The sequence below is a fragment of the Citrus sinensis genome, chromosome 3 (assembly GCF_022201045.2).
Source record: "Citrus sinensis cultivar Valencia sweet orange chromosome 3, DVS_A1.0, whole genome shotgun sequence".
Lineage (NCBI taxonomy): Eukaryota > Viridiplantae > Streptophyta > Magnoliopsida > Sapindales > Rutaceae > Citrus > Citrus sinensis.
This window is the reverse complement of record NC_068558.1, coordinates 10,540,098-10,563,423: the sequence shown is the minus strand read 5'-3', so window position 1 is coordinate 10,563,423 and position 23,326 is coordinate 10,540,098. Positions and strand designations below refer to the sequence as shown.

Genomic DNA, 23,326 nt, shown 5'->3' with positions numbered 1-23,326 from the left:
ATTATGATATCATATTACCACAAAAAAAATAATATCATATGTTTATAATAATATTGACAAATTATAAATTTATTTGTAATAATTTTCCTACTATATAAAATTTGTATGTAGAAATTTGTTTGGATAATCTTTCTCTATATATATAAAAGTGGGTGATGAGTAATGGCGCTTATTTGATCAATTCTCATCTATTGAGAGATTTTTTATTTTAATATGGTAAGAAACAAGATAAAATAAAAAATAAAAAGACACGAATTTTAAGCTTATCTAATACCCTATGCAATAAAATACACTGCATTAGTATATATGGTTTTCTTATATTTTATTTTATCTCTTATTTTACTAAAGTAAAAATCCCGTATTGAAAAATTTATATATATATATATATATTCCTACCTTATAACATATGATAATGATATCAGCTAACCCATTTTGGTCATACTGGCTTGGCTAACATGTTATACCTAACGTATGTTGACTAATACATGCAAAAAAAAAAAAACAATTTGAGGGAATTGATTTCAATTTATTTCTATAGGAGAAAAGAATTTTAATTGAATCAACAGATGGGTTAGATTTTTATTTTTATTTTTCTTTTTGATAGAATAGATATTCGATCTAACATAAGCATATCCATTTGAAAATGATTAAGTATTTCTTACAAGATTATTAATGCTGGAATAGACAGAATTTTTAAACGACACAATCGTTTTGAATGTAAGTAAAAATAAACATTTAAATTTAAAAACATGTGCTATGAGTACCGGACTCTATGGGTACCGCAGCCCTACAATTTGTGTGTCGTTAAATAATTATATTCCATTGATTTTTATTGAATTTAACCATTTAATAATCTCCAAACTATATATAAAGGTATGTTAACTTTAAGACACCGAAGTTGCATCCTTTAAGGCATATAATTATTATTTTTTGTTTCTAATTCATTTGCATGTGAAAATTGGGAACATGTTCCATCCAAAAAGCTAAAGAAGATATTCCTTGAAGGAGTGGACGGTTTTGTTTTCCTTTATTATCTAAGTGAAAGCAAATAACAAAAATTAATTTATAGAAATAAAAATAAAATATATAAATAAATTAATAAAAGGTAGCTCTCAGAAAGCTGGATATTATGATTTATGAGAATAATTCATCATTTGGACTCAACCTTTATATTGTCACATGGTTTCATTTTAATTACTTGGATAAACGTTTGTGCTTTTATAGTTTTATTTGACTTTTTTTTTTTTTTCATTTCATATCAATGCGTACTTAATAATTTGTACAAATTTGTATCCTTACCAATTCATACGATTCTTTATTTTTTAATTAAAAAAACAGTAAAACTTGTTCAAATTAGTAGGGGAAGAATCAGAGTTCTAAATAATTTTAGATTTTCAATTACTATATTTGCGTGTAACAAATATCTCATTACTTAATGAATAAAAAAATCAATCATTCATAAAATCTAGTCGCGATCCTATTGTAATAACATTTGTAATAATTTGAGCTCAGCCTATAAAAGTATCCTAAAGTTGAGTTGCCAATGCGAAGAGACAAATAGAGATCGCCAAAGTGATAGTACTTGTTTCACAAAATGATCCTATTTTTTTTACGGTACCTAAAAGATTAGGTCAATGGTCTGAGACAAAGCTGGCAAAACCAAAACTAATCCTTTTAAGCCGGCTTTCCAAATTTGGGATGCTTGTTTCATTCGTTTGTCATCAAAAAGCACTTTCATTTGAACCATCCAAATATGGATTGCTAGTGCTTTGCTAATTAGGGTTCGTCGTGACCATGACTCCATGAGCCGAGTTGGTTTCTGTTTGTTTTTGAATTAGGAATTTGGGATTTGTTGATAGTGAATGGTTCGACCTTTATATATTTCATAATTAATTTAATTATTAATAGTTGTTAAAAGAAACCGTTTGACCCAAAATTAAGTTAAAAAAAAGAAAAAGAAAAGAAAGAGTTAGAAAATTAAAACAATAACTGAGGAAATCAAGCTTCAGATGTTCGCTCTAATCCGTCCCAAAAAAAAAACGTTTGACCCAAAATTTAAACTAATAGGTAAAGCTTATCAATAATAATAAAGATAATTCTTAACATAATTAATGAGGTATCAGGCATGAGTATTTACCAGTTGCGAATAATAATAATAATAATAATAATAATAATTTAAGTTTTTTTTTAAATTATTTAAAATTGTTTTGCCTGGTCTTGCAATGCGGTATATTTTCGTTTCAGCAATAAAATAATTTAATATTGTTGTTTACCTAGTGGGATTATGCTGACTTTGACCAGAAAACCATCGGGGCCAGCCGGAACGAACCCATCTAACTTGAATTGATCAACTGTTTAGGTTGAAAGAGCTTGGGACTTTTAAATTTTATAATCTCCTAATTAATTACCATTAAATTTTATTTATTTAGTATTTCAAATTTTTGAACTCCCCCAGATCCACACACGCAGAGAATGAATAGATTTGATTGGACCTTGAGCCTAATCTAATATAATTCATGTTCTGTCTCGCAATTTGGAAAAAAATTCTCTCATTAATCACAATTATGCCCGACCAATATAAGTGTTTAGAATAAGACATATTGCTATTATGACAACCAAATGTCAACCAACGTTTTGCTTTTAAGATGTGATGGTATCCTAATCTCATCAATTAATAATCGTGATCACTCATTTTTTTAAGGGAAAAAATTCCACAATATCTACACTTATGTAAACTAATTTAAATTAAAAATATCTTTAAAAAGTTCTTTAAATGAAATTGATTTTATTTCTTATTTAAAGAATTATATCAATAATAAGAATTTTCAAAAAACTCTTTAAATAAGATTTTTTAAATGAGATTGTTTTTTTTTTTATGTTGAAAAGTGACCCCTCTCTTTTTAAATAATATTATATTATTTTTATTTCACTATTATTGAAGAAAGAGAATTTTATAAGTATATTATTGAAAAAAATAGAGAGGAATGAGAAAGAATTTTATGAAAATGATATAAAAGAATTTTTTGAAAAATAAATTATTTTTTATTATTCTATCTATCAAATAGATACGCGAATAATTATTTTGAAAAATAAAATTAGATAAGTCGTTTTCAAGGAGGCCCGCCCAGACATTGGGTATTAAAAAGGAAAATTTTCAGATGAGAGAGGCGTATCATACTATCATATCATTTAATACGTCTGTTGAAAATTTGATAAAGCAGCAGGCACATTATTAGTCCAAATCAAATATGGGCAATGGGTGATTGGGTGCCCACAAATTCAGTGGCAGAAAGAAGCGAAATTCGGTGGCCCAATTAATGTATCTAATTTTGGGCACAAAAATAAAAAGGATAAGGACAAGTGTCCGTGGTGATTATAGTTTATATATATGCTTCAAAGATTGTGAATTGAAAGATGTGGTGGAGCCGTGGTGTTTAGGATTGGTTGGATTTTGATGTATGTCGGTCTGTTGGAGGCTCACAGCACCATTCCCACGGCATATTCCAAAAATAATTCAAGAACAGCTCCACTTGGCATTCAAATAAAGTCAAGACTGTTTTAATCAAACAATATGTGGCACATAACGAAATGCTATCAATTTCAATTTAATTTATGCTATCTTGTGATTCATTTCATCTACTTCAGTAGTCTACATTTCAATTTTGTGATGTGGTCTCTATTGCCAAAATGATGTAAAGGGCCCAAAGGCCTTATTGTGATTGATGTGTTTTTGTCCTTTAATCCACCTGCTTCTATAAAATTGAATTACTGCCGCGTAGAATGTCAATTAAATTTGGTTAACAATATTATTTATCATTGAAAAACAACTTAACTTTTACCATCAAATAAAAATCCTTGTGCTTTTTTCTTTTTTCTTTTTTAATGAAATAGCCATTACATAATATAACCTGTAAAATCATACTAATTTCATATGTGGGCAAATTCGACAAATTATCAAACAGATCCAAACTCATCGGTTTGAAACATTTCCAAATCGTTGCTGACCCAAAAATTTTTCAAGTTGAGCTGATCCAAATCGATTGGATCTGTTTAGCTTCTCAGTTTGAGCTTATTAGCTAAAAGTCCATCTCTTTTATCATATTGTACCTAAATTATTTGTTATTTTTTTGTGTCCATAATCCAAATTGATATCTTCTTTGACAATGCATCCACAAACATACTTAACAATGAGAAGATACATCCATACAAGTTCACAATACATCCTAATAAAGAAGTTCACAACCTGTCCATTTAATACAAAATCACAAACGAGGCTAAACTTTTAAACCTCTTTCACTGTCATAAAGGCGACCACCTCTTCTTTTAGTAATCTTAATTTTGGGTTCTAGAAAATCATCCATCAATGTTTCTGCATCTTCCATGGCCTCATTCACCTCATTCACATTGGAATCATCTTCCACGTTAAGAGCTTCTATTATTAATGAAGATTAAAAAATTGTTTATGGAATCAAATAAATTATCATCAATTATACCAAAATCCATTTTTAATTCTGACTAAAATGAAATAAAATTGTACCATGACAAATCAAATCCAACATTATAAATAAAATTAACATACGTCAAGTTCAGAATTTTGAAATTGTGACTACGAGACTTGAGAATGAGAGTTTGAGATTAAGAGAGTTGAGAATGATAGGAGGTACTGGATTGACACATCGTATGCTATTGTGTATGTCGTGTGCATGTCTCTTCTTAATAATCCCATAATAAATTGACACATCATATGTTATAAAGCTTTTTAAATTTTCTGGATTGGATTGGTTTGGGCCGGTACCTAAATCCAAATCAAGTGATGTTGGTTTGTAATCCAATAAACCGAAACCAATTTTTTTTAGAGAGGACACAATGTTCCATGGGTTTGGAACCCCATGGAGGCAAGTAGGTAAATTTTGAATAATTTTTAGAGAATAGGGTGAGGAATGGGGAAAAAATTATCTCCAAATTCTTAATGGGATGAGGCTTGGTTTTTTACTCCTCACTATACTCCCACCCAAATCCCCATTATATATGAATAATTTTTAATTTTTTTCTATAATTTTTATTTATCAATTGTCGTGTTGGTTAATAAATTTTTTTTTTACCTAATATACATAGGTTATAACTAAAAGAAAACCCTACAATATAATTCTTATTCAACCCTAAAATATTGTTATATTTTCTTTTCTCTCTTAAGGTGCTGCTCTATTCAAATATTTTTTTGTTTTGATATCATTTCAAAATATTGTTTCAACCTTTTGCAGATTTTTTAAAATAATTTAAATACTTTATATTATCGTAATGATTTTATTTAAGTCTTTAAATTTTAATTTACTGAAATCATTTATCTATACCTCTTACAAAAATAAGCAAATGAAGAATAGAGTGGGGATGCAGAATTCGAGTCTGGCAGTAAATATATATTAGAGTTTATTTTTTTATTCGAAGGGAAAATCTTTAAATAACAATAAAAATATAAAATATTTATTAGTACAGACCAATACGGTACACCGTATTTCCTTCAAACACAAACCAAGGAACTGAAAATATTATTAATAGAAGTATAGAACTAGTCGTCAAAATGGAACGTGGTCTCCTAGCACAGAAGCAATTTGATCTTTAATTAGGTAAGAATGCGTATAGCCGTCGTCCTCTTTGTAAATAAAATCAATTGCACGAGCAAGATTAAGAATCGTCCCGAGCAGTGGTCGGGCAGCGACGGTTGGCTTCATCATCAACTCCTCGTTAATATCTTTCCATGCATTTGCAACTTCTTCTTCAAACATTTTAATTGCCTCTTCCTTAGAGACACCATGCTGCTTCGTGTAACATTCAATAGCTGACGCAACATGTCCTCTCTTCTGCTCAAACTACATATATAATAACATATGGTTTAGTATCGGTGACTGTTTAGATTGGTATTACGAGATTTATAAGTAATTATAGTAATTATTCGAAAAATTAAAAGTTAATTTTGATGTATATATACACACACCCCCCACTTTTCAGTGCGCAGATTTTTTTAAAAATATAATAACATAGATTGGAGGGTTTTGATAAATTTTCTATAAAAGTGCGGGGTTATGTATTTTTTATTTTGCATGCCTCATGACCTTGCATGTCATCCATGAGTCTGCAGATAACTGATGCGGCTTTTACAACCTTAGGGTTATCGGAGATCCATTCAAAAACCTCTTTAGTTGCAAAATCACCCATCCCAAGGAAGGAAGTTGTTATGACCAATGTGTAAGCACAACTTGTTAGTGCAAGAGGCATATACTCCTCAATTGTTGGAACGTAACCTTCACTGAACCATTTGGCTTGAACAAAGTATGCTCCAATTACTTTTTGATTCTGAGAAGCAAAACGCAGCTAAACCTTAGCCGTTATAAAAACGATAATAAGAAATAAGTTTTTTAAATTTTAATATACCTGTTGTGATATATTAATTTGATCTAATTAATTTCTAAGAGCCAATAATTCAGTAAGATTTATGGTTGATGAGTGAGATTTCTCATCTCCATCCAAACAAACTTAACAAATAGAAGGAAACAACCTCCATTATAAAACACACTTTTGATAAGTTTTATGTAACCTAACAAATAGCTCCAAGGGCTTAAGCTAATTATCCAATGAATTCTTACATTTGTAATAATTCAGGGAGAAATGTGTTAAAATTTTAGCAAAATTTCAGGGGTGATGAATGAAATATTTTCTAAAATTTTGTGAAACTTAAATTTACCCATAGATATTTTGTGTAATTTTATAGATGGAGCAGATATCCCTCCCAAAATTGTGTACAATATGCATATCAGTAATTAAAGAAAAAAAATGATACATACCGCCTCTTTTGCATAACGTACGCAGTGTGATCTTCCTTGCTTGGCCATATCTTCCTCAATTTCATTAAAAGCGTCTAAGAGTGTCCTGTAAATCAATTTCATGTATTCTGGAAGCATATCTACGGCCTCAATATTCCATCTGAAAATCAATTTAATAACCATTTTATAATAATAGCAACAGAAATTTGATTCTGAAATTCAAAATTAATTAGCTATACGCAAGGCACTAACCTTTGAACTGCTTCAGTAAAGAGGCTGAGTTCTTCAAGTGTACCATATGCATCATAAGTATCATCTATGATGGATAATATGTAATTTAATTGGGTCATTATCTTTCTCCCAAATGCATATTGAGGCTCGAAGTATGTCCCTAAATCCCAAAAATATAACTCTACTAATCTGTCTCTTGCATAAGGTAGTTTTGTAGTGAAGTCTAAATCTTTCCACCACCTGAAATAAGAATATATACATGTGTCACGATTCTATTGATTGGATGTACGACGGAGGTATAAAAGAATTTCTCCCTATCGAAAGAACTTACTTTGTTAATTCATTGAGTTCCTCCTTGTGTAGCTCTAGCAATATGTTAAAATCTAACTTTGCAAAATTCAGCAGAGTTTTATTGTGTAAATGATCACTTGTTGAATTGATCATGGACATAAAATACCTCGCCTCTAATCTTGGTAGGGTTTTACGAAGAGGACGGTATAAAGCATGATTTATCTGTTCTGCAAGCTTAGGGGTTACATGATCCTGAGCTACCAATGACTTCAGGTGAGTGGTAGTGAAAGCAATTGCTTCATCTAATATATCTTCTCCGCGAGTTGCCATGTATGCTGCCTCGTACAAACTTAACATCCCTTGAACATCGTTTATCAACGATGACTTGAATCTACCCTCATCATCTTTGAACTTCTCAAACACATCTGATTATCACATTCAAAAAGTAAATTACTGAAGGCTTACATGATTAATAATTAGTCAATGATTTTGTAATTGCAATAATGTTAGATCCACAAATTACAAACTCATGAAGTCGCATCATAATTTTGGTTAGATAAAAATACCACATGACACACGACTTATTTTCATTATTATTTTTATTAATCAATCAATACTCTCATATATATATAAAAAAAAAAGTAGGGTGAGGGTAAAATCTAAATTCATATTTTAGCCATGGCCTAGCTTTCAATATTCAAACTCAAGTGGTTAGCTAAAAAAAATTACTTGAAAATCACTCGTTCAAATCCCTGAGGACAAATACAATAAAAAGTGTTTGTAACTGTCGCATTACTCATAATTGTAATAGCTTGAGTGAGATTACATACCACATGAAATCTTGATTCCTTGCGGCCTAAGCAATCGAAAATGAAGAGAAACGGTGTGGAGATCAGGGCTATTACTGTCAATATAGTTTGGACATAATTTTTGTATTGCATCTTCTATTTCTTTCTCAAAGTGATAAGCCACCCCTAGGCGTTGTACTTCATCAATCAAGCGTAACTTCTGAACAGGCTTATCTTCAGCATCTGTTATCATTCTCCTCACCTCTTCTTTCAGTGCCTCGTGTCGTTCTTGAGTTGCAGTATGATCAACTGTCTGAAGCACAAAAAATAATTTGTTAAATTCATACAATATCTGATGAATGGTCAATTTAAAAAAAAAAATCTGCTTTAAAACCATTTGGTCAAACTCCTGAAGATACGTTACATGCTGACTTAACAAATCGAGTAATATATGGGATGTTTGGGTTCATCTTTACCTTGAAACCAGAAGCACCTTTGAGGAAGTGGTTTCCCCATAAACTAGGATGGTAATCTGCAGTATGACGAAATGTTTCCCCAGACGACATTTTTGTGTCAGACAAACGGGTGCTGCAGAATTTTGATATTTCTGTGGAATTATAGTTTGTATTTCTACTACTACTGCACCCTTTAATATATACTAATTCGATTATATCAAGACGGACGCATGCAACTTGTCTTGAAAGCCTTTTAATTTAATTTATTATCAATTCCGATTCATTTAAAAGCTTGGATGCATGGAAACCACGGTGATGGGTCAATTTTTGGCTTTCTGTGAGATTCTCAAAATTGTGTCAATTTTTTTTTTGGCCTATATATAACTTATGGTTTTAAAGGGAAGATTTTAGTGCATATCTGCATCATATTGACAAGTGACAACAACTAGTGTATTTACTGGGATAATTATTTTTCAGGTAACTCGTTCTCTGTTTTATCGCAACAAAATGGCTTGTCTCTAATTAGAGTTTGATTATATGTTTAAGCTCTTGGTTCTATTTAGAGTTAGGACTCAAGAAAGTGTTCTTAGAGTTTACACGCACAAGAGAAATTTTGTTGCTTGCAATATTTGGCATGTAAGGCGGATGAAAAATAGGCTTGGGCATATGTATTACATTGTTTCGGAGTTAGTGCTGAGATTTTGGCTAACTTTTTAGAAATATATAATTAGTAGTTATTTGGACAAAAATATAAAACTAATTAAATTTTAACTATGTATACGTTTAGGTATGGTAAAAGACTATAAAAAATTTAGCACAGTTAAACTCAGCATTGGATCCAAATCTGTAATACATGGGAACTATTGAACTTATCAAGAAGAGCTGACTTGTTAGAAAAAAGATATCTTGATAAAGTTGGCATGTCTCTTGTAAAGAGAAAAAAAAATTATTAGAAAAGAGAAGGCATAAAACCATTAGTAATTTTGTTGCCTTAAAAACAAAAATTTAATGAAGATCGAACGTCGTGAGCAAAAACGGAATTCAAAAATAAATTTCGTGATTAAGAAATTTATGAATTATTCACAGGATTATAATTTCTTGAGAATTAAGTAGTCAAAATAGGAGAGCTAACCGAATTTAATTTGATCTAATTTATTTAACCAACAGTCCGTAATTAATTGGATTTGATTTGATTTTTCTTATTTTTTTTTATTCAACTCAATCTTCCAAGGACGAAATAAAATTTGATCCAATTTTATTCAATTTAAAATAACCAATCTAAATAACAACAAAATCATATTGTAAATATCGATTCGAATCAAATTAATTAATTTAAAAGTATAGTATTTTCAAAATATTTTTTAGATATGATGGTTTTGAGTTTTTAATCTATAATACGTGATGGAATGGGGTCAGGTACAATTTCTAGTACTTTCATAAGAAGATTTTAGATACACGGGTTTTGACCTTTTATTCTATAATACATGATGGAGAGAGATCAGATATAATTAAAATAATTCTATATTTATTTTTTATTATATTTTATCATGAAATAATGGAGATTGATTTTTTTTAGTAATCATAGCTATTTTAAATTTTTTATTCCAGATGATCTGTTATTTATTAAGTGGTTGATAGTTTTTTTATAAGATTCAGGTAAATTAATTATATTATCTTATCATCCAATTGATGTATGCTATATCACTTGGATATTTTTTAGGATAAAAAATTTAGAATGTATGGCACTACTCTTTTTTTTTTTTTAGTGAGGTTATTTGAACCCACTAAATTACTCTCAACACTAATTTGCTTAATAAATCCATGACTAAAGTTTAAAAATAAAATTTTACTTTATATACTCCCCTAAATGCCCGATTTATCCCTATCTCTTTGTAACATTATTTGAAAAGAAAAAAGAAGAGAAAGGGGAAAAAAACTTGACATGGTATCTTTTAGATCGAAAAAGAGAGAAGCTTGATTGTTGGAATACATGGATAATCCAAATCCAAATCTCATTTCCATCTTAAATCGGTAATCCAATTTGGCTCCCATTACAACCAGTAAGTTTATTTTTTCAAATTAGAATACGACGTGACTGAAACTAATTTGTTTTCTTTAGGTCTTTGTCAGGATTTCACAACAGTTTAAGAGTTCGATACAATCCCAGGTGTTATAAATATAAGAAAAGCTGAGAAACACGTTTGAGTTGGAAAGAAATTCGAATTCAAGAAGAGTTTGATAAAACATAATATTTAGAAACAAAATGTTTAAACAATCCATTTAGGGGTTGTTTGTTTTTTCTTTTTTCTTTAGTCTGAATTTGATTTATTTTCATATATTTACAATTTTTAATTTATTCATTTTTTATAACTTATGTCTAATAAAAGATGTTTAGTTTTGAACGGAAAAAGTTAAATATTCTGACTTTTATTTAAATGACAAAACATCTTAATAGAATTTTAATATTTTATCTCATAAATGCCCCTATTAAATAAATTTGTTTCCTATTATATAAATTATTCTTTTATTATTTTTTATTTATCCTTTTTTTTGTTTGTTATATACATGTATTCAATTTTTTTTTTTTTTTGTGAATGAAAATTTTAAATATAATAAAACTTTAGGTGACTGTATTCTATAATGGATAAAAGAATGGACATTAATTTACGTAATTAAATTAAAGGTCGATACTTGTTAAAGAAACCGTTTGATTCAAAACTTGAAGTTAAAGAGTAAGAGCTTAAAAGAGTCCCTTAATTGAAATATAGACTAAGACAAGAATACTTTAGACATGAACTCATAGATATCCTAAAACAAGATAATTCGAAAGTGCTCGCTAGGAGTATTAAAGATAAATCTTATTAATACGCTCCCGCACCTAAATCATGAATTAACACTTGAGAAGTTGAGACAATAGCTCATAAATGATCCCAAAGACAATAAAATAAATAATAATAATAAAAAAAATGAAACAATTGATTGGGAGAATCAAGGTGAGACGTTGCCTCTAATCCTGCACAACAAAATTGTTGGCTCAAAATTTAAACTAATGGGTAAGGTTCATCAATAATATCGAAGATAATTCTGAACATAATTAATAAGGTATGGTGATTATTTAGCAGTTCCAAAAAAAAAAAACATAATTATATAAAGTTGTTTTGTTCGGACTTGCAACATATTATACTTTCGCTTGGGCAACAAAATAATTTAACATTGTTATAGTGGGATTATGTTGACCTGACCAGAAAACCATCCGGGCCAGCCATCGAACTTGAATTGATCAACGGTTTTGTTTTGGGACTTAAAATTTTATAACATCTTAATTATCATGAATTTTTATTTATTTAGTATTTTAATTTTTTAACTTTCACACACGCGTGCGCACACAAAACATATATATTTGATTGGAACTTGAACCTACTCTAATATAATTTATGTGGTATATCATAGATTGGGGGAAAAAAAATCCCTCATTAGTCACAGTTAAGGATGACCAATACAAGTGTTTAGAATAAGACATATTGCTCTCTTGATAACAAAATGTATTTTGATCTCATCAATTAATAAGTCTAATCACTCATTCCTTAGAGGAAAACTTTCCCAAAATCTACACTGGCATTGATTTATTTCAATTAAAATTATCTTTAAAAAGTTTTTTAAATGAGATTAATTTCACATCTTATTTGAACAGACATGTCAACAATAAGAATTTCAAGAGACTTTTTAAATTAGATTTTTCAAATTAGATTATCATTCTCTTTCCTTAATGTTAAAAACTGACTTTTCATTCTTCAAATAATATTACATTATTTTTATGTAATTATTATTGAAGAGACACGATTATTATAACTATATTATTGAAAAATAGAGGGTCTAATTCAATCTGATGAGAAAATAATTTTATTAAAATTATTTTTATTTGAAGAGTTTTTTTTAAAATAAATTATTTATTTATTTTTATTATATAAATAAGTGAATAAATATTTTAAAAATAAAATTAGATGAGAGACACTTTGACATTAAGTATTAAAATGGAAAAAATTTCTGATGGGAACGACTTATCATATCATTTAATACATGTGTTGAAAATTTGAAAAAGAAATAGGCTTATTATTAGTCCAAATCAAATAAGGGTAATGGGTGATTGATTGCAGTATAGCACCAAGTGAAATTGGGTGGCCCAATTAATGAAGCGTATTTTGGACGCAAAAAGAAGATAAGGACAAGCGTACATAGCGATACTAATTTGTATACTGCTCGAAGGTTGTGAATTGAAAGATGTGGTTGGATTGGCTGGATTTTGATTTATGTCTATCTGTTGTAGACGGGTTAATTATCTTCGGGTGATAGATTTTTTGATGATAATAGATTTTTTGAAAATATTCGAGAATGTGATAATTTATTAATTTTTTTGTTTAATTTAATGGAAACAGTAAATTAATTCTAAAATGATATTTTTGTCTCTAGAATTAATTATAAAATGATATTTCTATCCCTAAAATTAGTTACAAAGTATATTTTTGCTCCTACTCACTTTTTTTTTTAAATAAAAAATTATAAAAAATTGCATCTAATGTAATTAACGGACTTTTTTTTGTTAAATCATGCAATTTTTTTTAAAAACATTTCTTGTTGAATCAAACTAAATTTTTTTAACAGCAAAGTTTGATTCAACAAGAAATTTTTTTTAAAAAAAATTGTATGATTTAACACAAAAAAGCATATTAATTGTACTTAAATGTAATTTTTTATAATTTTTTCTATTTAAAAAATAAAAAATAATTGAGTAGGAGCAAAAATATATTTTGTAACCAATTTTGAGGATAGAAATGTCAATTTGCAACTATTATAGGGGTAGAAACGTCATTTTATAATTAATTTTAGGGGTAAAAATATTATTTTATAATTAATTTACTGTTCTCGTTAAAATTAACAGAAAAGTTAATAGACTATCATCTGCTGGAGTATTTTTAAAAAATGTATCACATTTTTTAAATTTGTGAAAAAAAATCTGTCACCCAGAAATAATTAACCTGTTGTAGGTCGATAGCAACATTCTCACAGCATAATCCAAAAATAATTCAAGAACAATTCTACTTGGCATTCAAATGAAGTCAAGACAGTTTTAATAATAAAAAAAAGGTGAGGCATTTATAAGAAAAGTTATCAATTTCAATTTAATTTATCCTGTCTCATGACTCATCTCATTTAATTGAGCCATATGCATTCAAATACTATTAATGGATTTTGTAATGTCACCCCTATTGTCAAAAAAATGTAAAGGGAACACCGATTATGTGCTTTTAAAAAAATAGATGAATTCATTGAATAATTTATCTTAATTATATAAAAATTTATTGATATACTTTGGCTATATTGAACTGATTAAATATGAGATTTAAGTAACATAATTAACGTTAAAAAATTGTCACACTTATTAAATTTCATAGGCATTGATTTTATTACAATATTAATCTTGAGTGAATCTTACTTTCGTGATTATGATCATTATTTCATTTGAGTTAATAGCGGGAGCGACATATATTCGTAGTCAAGATAATCCAGTATCTTGGTGGGAACAATTATAAATAGTAAAATTATAGATTAACAATATAGAATTTGTATAATACATTTCTTGATATTTTTTCTGGTCAAAGTGTGTCACCATAATTCGTAAGTTAAAAACGATCATTAAAAAAAATAATAAATATTAAGGAACAAAATATAATTAAATTGATCGGATAATTAAGATATTCATTTAATTAATGATGTGGTATAAATGATTGTTCAATAAAAAAATTAATGTGGCATGGGTCGAATTATTATTCAAGAATATTGTCTTATATAATTAATCTTTCAGTGGAGTAAATTTGAAATTAAATAATCGAGCTTGTTTAATTGCAGGCATAATTATTATAATCAATATTGTATATGTCCATATGTTATCTGAGTTAGCTCACTTAATTGATTGCACAATTACTAAACTAAGATAAATAGTTATTTGAGTCAAAACCTAAATATATTATTTGGTCGGAGGCTCCTTAATATGCTTGTATATAAAGGACTTAGTGTTATTTTACAAGATGGGCTCCATATCAAGCACAAGTGATCCACTTTTGGCGTTATTTTATCTTTTAATTTAAATCAAATATTTTTTTATTTAATAAAATTAAAAAGAAATAAAATAAACAACCTATGGTATCCAACAAAAAGATATAAAAGACTTACTTTTCACAAAAGAATAGAGAAGTCATAATATACAAAATAGAGAAAGAAATTTTTTTTCTCTAATTTTGGGTGAATAGTTTTCTATTTCTAGTTGCGCTTTGAGTAGTGATAAAGGTATTCACACATCAAGTTCAGATCAAATTTGAGTTATAACTTAGAAGATTATGACCTAAAAGCTTGGAGATGGTGGATCGTGACTCAGATAATTGTTGTTGATTAGTTCGTAATTTGGGAGTCTAAATTACTACTACGAAAAAGTAAAAATATAGTTTTTAGATTATAATGATTCTATATGTTGTATGAGAATAGTTATCCAATGATTTTCACTACAAAATGATTTTTAACCAACATAATCCACACGTTGCTATGAAATTGAATTGTTGTCATGTAAAATATCAATTAAGTTTGGTTAACAATTTAACATTATTTATCATAAAAAACCAACTTAACTTTAGCCATCGAGTGAAAATTCTTGTGCTTTTATATCTTTTAACAAACGAAATAGTTATTACATAATTATAGTGTAAAAACATATTAGTTTTAGAATAAAACGAAATAAAGCACGCAAACAGAACCCTAAAAAGAGAAAAAACAAAGATTGAATTTTTATGATGATTTATAATGTTACGGTTCTTTTTTTTCATTTTATAAAATGTACTTTAAAGAACTTTAATATAATATATTTTATCTTCTAATAGGTTGAAATCTATATTTCTTAAACCTGGTCTTAATTTTATTACAATCAAGTATATGCTTGATTGAAAGATTACTCAATATATATTAATTGCACTTTTTACTCTCGCTTATCTTGTGAATAATCCCTTAGTTAGGTTGGACTATACTTCCTAACTTTAACTTAAGGTAGAGCGTTCGAGTCCCCCAATAACCATATATTGGAGGTTTTTTTTTTCAAAGGCAACATCTTTAAATAATAATAAAGAAATAAAATATTTAGTATAGTCCAATGCAGTGCAGTATAATTCCTTCAAACACAAACCAAGGAATTTAAAATATGATTAACATAACTAGTCCTCTAAGTAGAACATGATCTCCAAGCAAGGAAGTAATTTGGTCTTTAATTAAGTCCCTGTTTGGAATTGAGATTGAACAGTTGTATATTAAAAGATACAGCACTAAAGTGTTTATCAAACATTAGTTCAAACTAACTGTTGTAATTTAAAAGTTATTTTAATATATTTTTTACTTTTATGATGGAAAATATATTATATCTTTAATAATTTTGTCAAAATTATTATTTAAAAACTCTATTTACTACATTCCATTAACTTTTGTTTCATAGCTATAGTTTTTTTCTCCACAGCAGTCGCAGTTTCAAAATTATAACACCTCAATCCAAAACAGAACCTAAGTAACAATGTGTATAATTGTCATCGTCTTTGTTAATAAAATCAATTGCACGAGCAAGATTAAGAATCATCTCAAGCAGCGGCCGGGTAACGACGGTTGGCTTCATGATCAACTCCTGGTTAATATCTTTCCATGCATTTGCAACATCTTCTTCAAACATTTTAGTTGCCTCTTCCTCAAAGACACCATGCTGCTTCGTGTAACATTCAATTGCCAATGCAACATGTCCATTCTTTTGCTCAAACTATATATATATATATGCACATATGTGCTAATAATTAGTATCTATTTGGGATTGCTTCTACGAGATTCATAAATAGTTTTTAAAAATTTTAAAGTAATTTTAGTGTTTGATAATTTTTTTTCAAAATTATGTTAGACAAAATCTCTTCATTTTTTTGGGGCGCAGATTTTTTTAAAAGTATAATAACACATATAGGAGAGTTTTGGTAATTTTTCTATAAAAAAATACGGGGTCACATAAGTAGTGAAAAAATCTATAAGGGGATGTAGTGCCATTTTGACTTAATTTAATTAGTAATTGGTAAAGTAATTTTTTTATTTTGTATAACTCATGACTAGGTCATCCATGAGTCTGCAGATAACTGATGCTGCTTTTACAACCTTAGGGTTATCAGAGATCCATTCAGAAACCTCTTTAGTTGCAAAATCACCCATTCCAAGGAGGGAAGTTGTTGTGGCCAATATGCAAGCACAGCTTGTTAATTAGGGCAAAAGGCATATACTGCTCCAATTGCTTTTTTTATTCTAGAAGGAAAACCAAACTCAACCTTAGCCATTATAAAAACAAGGGAAAAAGACAAACACACCCCAACGTTTAGGTAAGGGGATAAAAATCTCATAATGTTTCAAAAAAGACATTTACACCCCATTTATTATAATTTTAATATGTAATTACCATTATACCCTTCTTGCACATAAAAAAAATATTAGATTATCCAATTTACCCATATATTGTTAATAAAATTATAAATATACCCTCAGCCCCATTCCTTTATTTAAATTTTTATCAATAACCAATTTTCAAAAAATACATCTACACACCTAAAAAAATTGTAAAAAAATTATAATTTTAAAAATAAAATTGGTTATTAATACCATAATACCATAATAAATAACATAGAAAATTGGTTATAAATGTACAAGTTTAACTGATTGACATGTGGAGAATTATTAAATATACAAGTTTAAAGTTTAAATAAAATTGGTTATTAATAACCAATTTTATTTTTAAAATTATAATTTATTTACAATTTTTTTAGGTGTGTAGATGTATTTTTTGAAAATTGGTTATTGATAAAATTTTAAATAGAGGAATGTGACAATGAGGGTATATTTATAATTTTATTAACAATATATGGACAAATTGGATAATCTAACAATTTTTCTTTTATATGCTAGAAGGGTATAATGGTAATTACATATTAAAATTATAATGAATGGGGGTGTAAATGTCTTTTTTGAAATATTAGGGGGTTTTGTCCCTTTATCTAAACGTTGGGGGTGTGTTTATCTTTTTCCCTAAAAACAATAATAAGAATTTTTTTTTACATTTTAATGTAATTATTGTGGTATATTAATTTGATCTAATTAATTTTTAAAAGCCAATAATTTATGAGATTAACCATGAGATTTCTCATCTCCATCCAAACTATTAAAAATTAATAAAATTATACATGCAAATGATAAAATAAAGAAGGCAACAACCTCCATTATAAATGACACTTTTGATGAGTTTTATGTAACCTAACAGACAAGAATAAATATTCCTTTAGTCCCAAGGGTTTAAGCTAGTTATCTAATTAGTCCTTACATTTGTAATTATAATTCACGAAGGTATGTGCTAAAATTTTAGCAAAATTTAGTGGTGGTGAATGAAGTATTTTCTAAACTGCGAAACTTTAATGGGTAAGGATATTTCACCTCATTATTTGTATAAACTTACCCCACATCTAAAAGATATTTACAATAAATTTACATTATTTCTAATAAATACAAATCAACAAAAATATTTATGTAATTAATCAAAATAATCATTCTTATATTTTTTTCTTATTTAGTTTTTTTACTATTAAAGTTGCTTTAATATAAGATTTATTTAATTATTTTACTTTATGACATAAAATGACCCAATTGCTTGAAGAAATATGTTTTCTTGTATCCCATACTTTAATACTTAATTTTATGACTTATAATCTAAGGCTATGCTTGGGAGCTAGGACTAAGAGTGAGATTAAACTAACTTTGGGATTAAATATTTATCCCCTGTTTGGCAACTTCCCTTTGATTGGATTAGAGAGGGGACTAATTCAACTTTAATCCTTAAATCATGAGATTAGCAATCCCAATTTATAAGTGAGTTTAAAGGGGATTAGAATAATAAAAAAATTATCCATTTATAATATTTCTTTCATATATAAAATTATTTTTTATTTGTTACTTCAAAATTTAATTAACCAATTAATTATTTTATTCACGATTTACTTGAATTTTGTTTTATATTTTTTATAGTCTAATTAAATTGGTAATTTTACTTCAATAAAATTAACTATTTAGTAATTTATTACAGTAATTGATTGTATTAAATTTAATAATCACTAACATAATATAAAAATAATCATGAAAATTAATAATGCCAGCAATTAATTGATTATATATATATTATTTGCTAACTTTTGGTAAAATAAAATATATCGATAAAAAATTAATTATATAATTAAATAGTTTTACTAATTTATATTTGTTTATTACAATTATGACTACCCAATAACTAATTTATAATATATCTAATGTTCTTAATAATTAACTTTAAACTAATTTTAATAATTACTCTAAATATTCATAAATAATTTTTTATTTAAATATAATTTAACATTGTCCAATCCGATATTGTACCAAGTGCATGACAATATTGTATAATTCAACTTAATTTAATCTAATCTAACTTAGTCCGATCATAATATTTAGTCTAATATAATTTTGTGTGCCAAATACAACCAAACTTTTTAAATGAAATATAAATTTTTTTTGATATTTTGCATGTGAATAACATAAATTTGAGAGTTTGATACTTTACATGAGTATTGTCTCATAAAGACATTATGCTAGTTTAATTAAAAGGTAGCATTCATATAATAAAGTAAAATTGGCCATTTAAAAACAATTAATTTTGTATAAAATAAAAAGAATGTTGGAATTAAAGTAAATTTTTGGTATTTTTACGTTTTAAGGGTAAAATAATCAATTTAAATTTAGGTTAAAACAATCTTAGTAGTCAAATATAATAAAAAAATCTAAATCACAAAAAAAATAAATTAAGATGTCAAATAAACCAAATTAAGATAGATTTAATTGATTGATTCTTTAAATTTTTTCTTTATTTAAAATTTTTAAAAATAATGTGAACTTTTTATCATTATCTTTTAGAAGTTGGAGTTACAGAATTTGTGGGTAGAAATTTCACCAACCCACTTTAATTTGCCTGTAAATATCTTATGTAATTACATTTTGTGCGTGGAACAAATATGCGTCTCGTAATTGTGTACAATATACATATTAGTAATTTAAAAAATAAAAATAAAAAGTTAGATATGATGTGTACCACATCTTTTGCATAATTATGCAGTGTGATCTTCCTTGCTTGGCCATATTTTCCTCAATTTCATTAAAAGCATCTAAGAGTGTCCTGTAAATCAATTTCTACCCTAGAAGCATACCTACGGAATCAATATTTCATCTGAAAATCAAATTAATAACCATTTTATAATAAATAGCAGCAAAAATAAATTCTGAAATTCAAAATTAATTCGTTATACGCAAGGAATTAACCTTTGAGCTGCTTCAGTAAAGAGGCTGAATTCTTCAACTCTACCATACGCGTCATAAGTTATCATCTAAGATGGTTAATATGTAATTTAATTGGGTTATTATTTTTATTCCAAAAGCCTAGTGGGGCTCGAAGTACGTTCTAAGGACTAAGATTCAGTTTTATTCACAAAAATCAGTTCAATTTTCTCTGTATGTTCTTCTCATTTTCTCAGCTTCCAAACACAAACCAAGTCTTTAACTTCGTGTAACATTCAATAGTTATACATTTATAATTTCTAGCTATTAGGCATTTTGTTCATCTCTGATTTTCTTTGATATAATATTAATTTTTGCTTTGTCCTCCTTTAATAAGATATCTAAATATCGTATTATGGATTAGATCAGTACTATATAACATTAGTAAAATATATTTTATCTAATTTGAACATAGTAAATGAGCAAAAGGACAATATCTTAATTTTATTCCAAAGATAATGCTTAATTTTATTCCGCAGATATTCGAGTTGGTTTGAAATCTTACAGCGAAAGAAAGAGTAAAAAAAAAAAAAAAAAGCAAAAGTTAAAAATACGCATTGACAGTGAAGTGGGTGGCCTATCAATAAATTGGCGCACAACATTTTTATTTATTCATATTAAAAAAATAACGTACAAAAAAAAATGTCTTGTATGTATTAAGAGAGCTTTTTAGTTTTATTTAAACGGATTAACACTCACACAACTAACAAAGGATAGGATAGTGTACATCATTTTTATTTAATTAAAGATAACATAAATGAGTAGCATTACACTTATAAAATCCGCAGCCTTCTATGTTACCTACAAAGAGATATTAAACGATATTTTTAAGTGCGACAACATCACTTTTTTTTCAAAGCATAAACTTTTAATCATAATGTTACGTCATTCATATTCATCCATTTAACCTATCCTGTTAGGATTTCTCCCATGTTAAAAAACTACAAGAAGATTGAGATTATTATTTACTATATCAACAAAATTATCCATTACCCAGGACTAAATAAAAGCCTCAACCATAATTATAGGCAGTTTTGAACATTCGTTTTTACCTAAAAATTTCTTATGAAAATAATTAATTATTTCATAAATAATATATATTAATATAAGAAATAAACATCATACTCAACTCAACTTATATAACCAAAAATTCCTGCTTTTCCTTGTGCGGTCTCCATTATCTTCCATACATAAAATAACTCTCTCTTTAGTGTAATAAAAAGTAATTAAATGGTTGAGTTCTTGCGAGATCTTGCTTCTAGTTTGATATGGTATTTATAGATAATCAAGTTGCCGATCGAGTGTTACCCTCACCATGATACTTGTGGCATTGCCACTTATCCATAGAACAAAGTTGTGAGTCACGCATTGCAAGCATGCATGTTGCATTGTGAGTCACGCATCGCAAACATGCATATATATGTTTTAGCATTGTGATTGAATAATGGGGGTGAAGGTGCATATGAGAGACACCTACCAAGCATGCGTGTAATTCTTAAAAGGCATAAAAATAATAATAATAACAAACCACAGCAACACCATACCTCTATCGGTCTATCCTCTCCTCCTTTTGTAAATTTTAGAAAAAAAAAAAAGAGGAGGCAAAAATAAAAAGAGTTTCCACTAATATTGATTTAAGGCTTGAACGTCTAATTTTAATTCTGCACCGTTAAACTTAATTGAGTATATAACTAAATTGTGAGTACAGTGCAATGAGTCAATTTTATTGAATACGCGGTGTAAAATATCAATTTATTTGGGAGTAGACTAAAAATTTCCCCTAAATCATCAGTGTTTATAAAAAAAAAATCTAAAAATTGAAAACCCTAGCCGCCGCCACGCAACCACCGCGCCCACCTCTCCACCGGTTGTTAACCGTCGGCCAACACACCCACCAACCTCGTTAGCCACTGCCGACGAAGCTGTAACCATTGTCGTCCTCAACCGCAGCCTGTAATCACCGTGAAAATCACCCAAAACTCGCGGCTGCACACACGCGCCACCACAGATCTTGTTGCCTCATCATCGACACCACCACCAAAAGCATCCCTATCCTCTGCCGACTAAAACCCGACCGACCTTTGCCCCTGAACGTTGGCCATAAACCGCCATGAACAACCATCAACTGCCGCCACTTCAATTCACTTTTCCAGTTAATCCGACACGATTTGAGCCAAATCACCACCACCATTGCGCTCACCGACATCAAATCTTCCAGATCTACTTATCCTCGACCAATTTCCGACAACCGTTACCGGAAACCTAAACTTTTGCATAATTACCATTTCACCAGGTAATTTTATTCAATTTTCAGTATAGCCCGAATTCTTTTAAAACCACCCCCTCTGACCATCTTCACTCCAAATCACGGCCACACCCAACGATATCTAGTGTTTTCTTACCCAATTCTGCTTCTGCTACGCCACTCCATCAATTGTAGATATCGTTCTAGTACTGGACCAAGTCAATGCGATTAGCGTACGCTCTAATAGAAGCATAATTAGATTTCATTCTAATAACGCGCAATGCGAGATTAGATGATGCTCTAATCCAAACGACTCTATAAAAGAGATTTTGACAGATAATAGATGACGTTATAATCCAAACGATTCGACAAGAATTATAAAAAAAAGGTTTTTATTGAATAATTAAATTTGAAATTATGAAAAAAATAACAAGACCTCTCTATTTATAATAGAGGAAACCCACTTCCTTAAGTTAACTTAAAAAGGAAAAGTAAATTACAATCATAATGGAAATAAAATATTAAATCACATACCATAATAGACTCGAATTAAAATAGAAAGCTCTAAAATAATAAAATTCTAGAATTCTATAATACCTAAAATAACGTCCTACATCAGACAAGTTACATGCAACTTAACAAATCGAATAATAGGATGTTTAGGTTCATTACCTTGAAACCAAAAGCACCTGTGAGGAAATGGTTTCATCATAAACTAGGATGGAAATCTGTAGTATGACGAAAAGTTTCTTCAGATGATATCCATGTTTCAGGCAAACCTAAGAGAATTTTGGACATATTTATGGAATACAAATTGAATTTCTACTACTGCTAACTTAACCCTATTATGTTTAAGCTCTTGGTTCTACTTAGAGTTAGGGTTCAACGTGTAATCTAAAACACAATAAAATAATACTTTAATAAAGGCTCAAATCAAATAATTAATTTAAAATAGTAATATTCTAATAAAAACTCTTCTATATGATGGTTTTAAGCCTTTTATTCTACATAATAGATGATAAAGTGGCTAAGGTATAA

The 23,326-nt window shown here is 28.3% G+C and overlaps 1 protein-coding gene across 2 annotated transcripts; it reads right to left on the bottom strand.

The window, feature by feature from the left end:
- Window positions 1–5,459: 5,459 nt before the first annotated feature.
- TPS1 (valencene synthase) lies at window positions 5,460–23,032 on the bottom strand. 2 transcript variants are annotated; one of them, XM_052435628.1, is made up of 7 exons: window positions 22,961–23,032; window positions 8,171–8,441; window positions 7,381–7,765; window positions 7,071–7,289; window positions 6,840–6,978; window positions 6,103–6,351; window positions 5,460–5,867 (listed from the first exon to the last, which is right to left on the bottom strand). In XM_052435628.1, exons 2-7 carry the CDS (start codon window positions 8,379–8,381, stop codon window positions 5,574–5,576), a joined length of 1,497 nt encoding a protein of 498 aa, XP_052291588.1. In that variant the 5' UTR covers window positions 8,382–8,441; window positions 22,961–23,032; the 3' UTR covers window positions 5,460–5,573.
- Window positions 23,033–23,326: the final 294 nt, after the last annotated feature.